Source organism: Talpa occidentalis, unplaced genomic scaffold (assembly GCF_014898055.3).
Source record: "Talpa occidentalis isolate TD23 unplaced genomic scaffold, MPIMG_talOcc4v2.1 talOcc4.13, whole genome shotgun sequence".
NCBI lineage: Eukaryota > Metazoa > Chordata > Mammalia > Eulipotyphla > Talpidae > Talpa > Talpa occidentalis.
The window spans coordinates 74142917-74149503 of NW_023601322.1; the positions used below are offsets into that span (position 1 = coordinate 74142917).

Here is a 6587-nt window from a genome sequence, read left to right on the forward strand (position 1 = left end):
GAAATGTCAATGAATCTTCTCCATTACAGCAGAAACAAAGGTCCAGAAAGGTTAAGCCATCCCTCCAGGGTCACTGAGCAAAGATTCTCCATTTACTATTTTTAGAATAAGAAGTTTGCTCTCAGATGGTTTTTCAAAATGGGTATCATACTTTTTATTTATACAGATCTTTCATATAAAATTATATCCCTCACTATGTAACCAGTTATTTTCCTGGTGCAATGCTATGACTTCCCCCACCCCCCCTTTGAATATTCCTCTGCAGCGCAAAAAGGCTCAGCCAGATTTGAAAACCACAGATTCAGAAATATGGCACAAAGGTGCAATTCACAATTAAACCACACTTTAAAAAATTAAATATTCACAATAAATCAAAATAGCCATCGCCAGTGGCAAAGACATGTTTATGTTTCACCATAGGACAAATTAAAAGTACCTGCCAAAATATCTCTTTCTCTCATTGTTAAATCACCTAGACTCCCAAAATGCATCTGTTCCTAATATTCAATGTCAACAGTACAACTGAAATTCATTACATTCACAATGGTCACCATGGTGTTCTGTGTTCAAGACTCCAGAATCTTGATTTCCTAAAATGAGGTAGATAAACATTTAAGGATTTTGTTGTTTGGGACTAATTTCCTCTAGATCTTGATCATCTTTGTTTTGAAATAGAATTCCAAAATATTTAGCAAAAAATTGAAAATGTCTGAGCACTTTGCCTAAAAATGGAAAAATATAATTTCAAAAGGTTATTATGAAAATTCTTTTACCTCATTAGAATTTAAAAACAGGATAAAAGCCTCAAATTACAAAACCAGTACTCTCTGAAAGCTGACAGATAACCCAACATCACAGTACACTTAAAGAGCCCCTTGCTCTAGCTCTGGCTTGGGAGTGTACGGGTATCAAGACATCCTGTTAACTCATTCACGGGCCAGACCAGCTGCTGCCCCCTTAACTTTTGATCCTAAATTTCAAGTCTCCTCCAAAATTCAAGCGTGGCTTCTGGAGATCTGACTTCCATGTCTGGAGATAGGTCAAGCTTCATCCAGAAGCTGGAGCATTGGTCCACCAGGTGGTGGACAAAGTTGAAAAAATGATGGAGCCACGGGTATTAAGAGGTTGTCCTGGGCAGGCTTACAGACTGTGGGGAGCAGGACCGATTTCATCAACCAGGCGGTGTCCTCGGGCCCATCAAGTTGTGGGAGGCAGCGTAGGCATTAGACCAGCAAAAGCTGGCAGGCCACTGCGCATCTTAGTCTTTTTACGAGGTGCCATGGGTGAAGCACCCAAGAGCTTGCTGAGGGAGCCCGACTTCCTCAAGCCTCGAGCCAGGTCCTGAAGTTTCTGATCGTCGGTCAGGACGCCTAGAAATGCGCTCGTGGTGGAACTGAGGATGGTGGCGGCCACCTGCACCGGGCGCCGGACCGCGAGGCTGCCACTTCCAGCGCCCGACGAATCGGACTCTGTGCAGCCGGGCAGGCTGGGGTCTCCGAGTAAGCGGCGCAGCGCATACGAGGAGCCGGGCGGCAAGTACTGGTAGGCGCGTCGCCCGCTGTGGTCACGCACCTGCACCTGCGCCCCCAGGCCCCTCACCAGCAGCACCGCGGCGTCCTCGCGGCCGTGCAGCGCGGCCAGGTGCAGCGGCGTGTAGCCGCCGTGGGAGCGCGCGTTTACATCGACCCGCACGCCCCCACCCCGGGCGACCTCCACCAGCCGCAGCGCCATCTCCTGGTCCCCGCTCTTGGCCGCCCAGTGCAGGGCCGTGTAGCCAGACATGAAGTCGCGCTTGGCTGCCAGACCGCAGTCGCGCAGCAGGAGCCCGTGCAGCTGGTGGGTCCAGCGGCCGCCGGACGCCCGCACTAGCCACTCGTGCTCGGTCGGCTCCAGGGGGACGGCGGCCGGCGGCGTCGTGGCGGGCGCCTCCTCGGTGTCGGGGCTCAGCAGACGCGGGCCAGCGCGCGACGGGCGCCTCAGGTACGGGGAGCGGCCCAAGCCCGCCGCACCGTGGCCGGGGCCAGCTTCCTCCACCGAGAGTCGCCGGAGCAGCAGCGGGGAGCTCCGCGGGCTGCGCTCTTCCGACAGCTGCCGACGCGGGGCCAGCTCTTCCCCCCGAAAGCGGGAAGCCGGGGTGTCCGGGATGTAACGCACCGGCAGCATGCAGGGCTTCTTCGGCTGCGCGCGCGGAGCGGGTGGTGGCGACGGCTGTTCCGTGGCCCCAGGTCCAGGCTCCGACTCTGGCGGGTCTGCGTCGGACAGGGTCCCCTCGGACGGGGCCCTAGACGGTGGGGCCAGATCCGCTGAGCATCCCTCCGAGGGCTGGGCTAACGCAAAGGTTGGAATCACGGGTTCTGAGGCCCCCCGTGGGAGCTGGGCGAGGCCCAGCAACAGCTCCCCGGTTGGCTGAAGGGGCTCGGAGGCAGGGGTGTCCAGGGGCTCTGATGGCGGGGTCCGGTTCTCAGGTGGCTCCGTGGACCGCCGCTCCTGGGCCGCGCTGTCCCCCGAGGAGACCGAAGCTATGGTCGACGGCGGGGCTGGTGCCTCGGGGGCGCTGGGGACGCAGGCGGGCGGGGGCTCTGGTGCGTCCCGGGGCCGCAGCTTCTTCAGCACCACGAACTTGACGCCGTCGAACTCCTTCACCACCGCCACGGTGTTGACGAACTGCTTGAAGCGGTCCCTGCGGGCGGCGCGGCCGCTCGGGTCCCCGGCGTCCACCAGCGGCTTGAAGCGGCTGAGCAGCTCGGAGTTGCGCACCTTCCCGCCGTGCTCCTGCAGGAAGCCCAGCACCGCCGCCTGGCTCACCCCCGCGGCCGCGGCGGCTGCAGCCGCGGCCAGCGCCATGGTCCTCCCGGCCCGCGCCGCCCGCTGTTTCCGGCTGCCGGGCAGGTGCGTGGCGCGGCGCCCTCTAGGGCGCGCGGACTTGGGGTTCTGGGAGTCGCCGCCGCCCGGGCGGAGCTCACCTGATCGCGCTCACCGAGGCCCAACGGGTGTGTCCCCGAAGCTGGACCTCGGTCTCGCCGGCGCCGCCAGTCCCGGCTGTCTCGGCGAGCAAGACGCAGGGGCCCGGGGCGCGCATCCTCCGCCGCCCCGCCGCGCCCCCAGCTCCGGGGTAGGTTTCAGCCTTTCTGTGCTGCCCAATGGGCGCCGGGCGTCGGCCTCTGCGCGCGGCGCTCGCCTTACAGGTGACAGCTGCCTCCAGCGCCGCCCAGGGAGTGCGGGAGCGGAAATTCTGCACCGCACCCCCCAGCCGGGAATTAAAGGCGCAGGACCAGGCTGCAGCTCGGCTCGCGTTGCTAGGTGGGTGTGTTCCCCGGGGAGGCAGCGGTTACTAGCGACCCGAGGCAAGGTTTGTATTCCTTTGAGAAATATTTAGCTACCGCAAAATACCGGGCGATTATTTTAAAGCTAGCACTTATTCCAAGGCTATTAGTACCTCTCCAGTTGTCCATTGCGTTTTATAGGGGATAACGGTTTCAGACAGTTTGCAGCAAAGATAATGCGACTGGCAATGCATTCACTAGAGGCTTAGGTGACGCGTTTTAAAACGCGAATTTCTCATGATGAAGTAGTATATTTTCACATGGAATTTTGGGGGTAAAACCATAGGAAAATTTAAGAGGGTAAAAAAGCACCTAAAACCACTAATATTTTGAAAATATTTTCTCTATCCCCTACGTTTATGTGCATGCATGTTCGTGCTTTAAAATAATAAAGTCGGGCCTCCCTGGTGGCGCGCAAGGGGTTAAGCACCGCACTATGAAACAATCAACAGCCTCTACAAAACAAGTTCGATTCCCCCCCACCCCCCACCCCCATACCCCCGCAGGCCAGGGATAAACCCACTTGGCGAGGCAGACCTCTCCTGTCTCGCTCGCTGCTCCCCTCAGCAGTGTATTTCAGCCAGTCTGCCTGTTCTGTTCCCCGCTCTGTCTCTGGTGGATCCTCTCACATCTCCCCTCACACACACACCCCTCCCCCACATCTCTGACCTGTGCCCCAGCTCTTGTATGCATAAATAAATAAATAAATCTTAAAAAAATAAAATAAAAAAGTCGAAGTATCAGTCATGCTATGTTGACAAACTTCATTTAATCCCCAAACATCTGTTGAGCACCTCCTTGGCGCCAGGATCTTTTAAGGTAGTGATGCATCAGTTAGCAAGACAAAAAACAAAACATAAAAAAATCCTTACCTGTGGTGGTCACATGGTGGAGGGGAACAGAAGCAATAAAGTGAATCTGGAAATTATATAAAATGCAAGATTAATATTATGGAAGAAATAAAGCAAGGCAAAAGCAGAGGAGGGACCAGTTGTAATTTTGAGCCTGTGGTCAGGGCCCCACTCATCAAGGTCACAATGAAGCAAGGACTTAAAGATCAGTGAGTTAGGTGGGAGAAGCTTTTTCAGCTGCAGCTCCAGGGAAAGGGTGGGATTTATTATAAGGGAATACAAATCAAAACCACAATGAGATAGATACGTACTAATTCCTGTCAGAGGGGCCTATGGCAAAAAACAAAAACAAGAAAAAAAAAGAAGGAAAGGAAAAAAGAGCAAATGTTGACCAGCAGGATGTGGAGAGAAAGGAACACTTATCTACTGTTGGTGGGAATGCAGTGGTGCACACTCTGATGGAAAATGGTATGGAGATACTATCTCCAATATGATACAGCAACACCTCTGCTAGGTATTTATAAATACCTATGATTGTGAAAACACTAACCCAAAGAGATTTATGTACTCCTATGTTCATAGCAGCACGGTCCATAATTGCCAAGTTATGGTACCAACCTAAGTGCCCAACAGCAGGTGATTGGATAGAGAAATTGTGGCATATACTTAATGGAATGCTACACAGCTATTTTAAAAAGATGAAACGGTGCCTTTTGACAAGGACAAAATGGATGGGCTTAGAGGTGATTGTGCTAGGTAATATAAGTCAGACAGATATCAGATGTTGACTTATCTATAGAATAAACAATCAAAAACCTGTTTTTTTGCAAAGCATAGCAGAAACAACTCTTAGATCTTGTGAAAAGCATACTGGTTACTGGAGGGAACAGGGCAGAGAATGAGGGGATGGGCTAGGAAGGGGGTAGAGCACTGGCATGAGAGGTTTGGTGGAGGGTGAGTGAAGTATGTGCACATATGGAGGAGTAAAAATGTAACCCCAAATTTATATAGATATGTAAATGACCAAAAAATTAACTTGAAAAACCTGTTGACACATTTCTTTTTTTCCTTAGGAGAGATTCCTACAAAGAGAATCAGTAGGCCAAAGGGAATTATTTTTAAGATTCTTGAAGCTTATTGCTAAATTATTTTCCAGAGAAGTTGAGTCCTGTGAAAGTACCCTCTATTTCCCTTACTGGCTTCCAGTAATATCTTTTAATTTGTGGATTTGAAAGGCAAAAAAATATTATATCTCTAATTTCCATCTATTTTATTACTAATAAAGTTAAACTTCCCCTGTCTTATTTATTGTCTATGAATTTTATTCTTTTGTGAAACATCCTTTTCTTTCTCCATTTATTTTCTGGTTGAGATGGGCTTACTAGCCCTTTATTATACATGTTATAAATATTTTCTTTGTCCTTTGTCTTTTAATTTTGTTTTCTAATGACACTCATTTTTAGACAACTACTTTTTAATTGCAAATATTGTGTCCTTTTAGCTTTAGAATGTGAGTGTAAAACAAGGATTACATCTCCCTTTTAAAGGAGAAATTTTATGATCAATTTGCCCCGTATTATTAAGCATTTTTTATCAGAATGATGACATTACTCTTGTAAGAAGTCCTTAGGTTTTTAACATACAATGATACTGTAGTCAGCTATCATTCTGTCTAAATATCACCCCTTCTTTAAACCCAGGTCAAATCCTACCCCTGTAAGGTATTCTGCAGCTGCCCCAGTTGCATCACCCTGTGCCCTTCTTTTCTTTTTTTAAGATTTATTTATTTATGCATAGATGAACTGGGTGTAGGCCAGAGGTTGGGGGTGGTGGTGAGAGGATTCACCAGAGACAGAGTGGGGAGCAGAACAAGCAGATCTACTGAAATACACTGGCCGAGGAGAGCAGTGGGCAAGCCAGGAGAGGTCTGCTGTGCTATGTGGGTCAGCTCCCTGGCCAGATTGAACTCAGGCCACAGTGGAGATAGTGCTGAGACTTAACCCCTAGGCCACCAGGGAGGCCCCTGTCCTTCTTTAACTTATTTCAGCAAAGATCTATTGACTATCATTGGGTTCAAGAGAGTGAGCCAGGTTCTCTGGGAAAAAAGACAGAACGTGTTTTTGTGAAGGAGAAAAAAAACATACAATTAATTATGTTGTGTATCCACATGAAAGGAATGTTCCATGGACTTACTGGATTCTAGGAGAGAAACCTGGGGAAGTATTTAAGAGGCAGGCTGTGAGAACAGACTAGGTGAAGGCTTGGAAGTTGGACTGTGAAGTTGAATTTAGGGTAAGCAGTGCCTATTGTATTTTCGATTTAGGGTATTTATCAGAAATGCAAAAGATTATGTTGGAAAATAATCTGGGGTCATGAGTGAAGAAACTTCAGTGCTAGTCTGAACCTTATTCTG

At 50.1% G+C, this 6587-nt stretch overlaps 1 protein-coding gene across 1 annotated transcript; it reads right to left on the bottom strand.

Moving 5' to 3' along the window:
* Positions 1-757: 757 nt before the first annotated feature.
* Positions 758-2844, bottom strand: SOWAHA (sosondowah ankyrin repeat domain family member A). Its single transcript, XM_037509347.2, has one exon. The coding sequence runs from the start codon at positions 2842-2844 to the stop codon at positions 1198-1200; it is 1647 nt and encodes a 548-aa protein (XP_037365244.1). The 3' UTR covers positions 758-1197.
* Between the last annotated feature and the right edge of the window lie 3743 nt (positions 2845-6587).

Coding starts and splice junctions, on each gene's coding strand:
- SOWAHA (XM_037509347.2), bottom strand. CDS start 2,844: ATGGCGCTGGCCGCGGCTGCAGCCGCCGCGGCCGCGGGGGTGAGCCAG.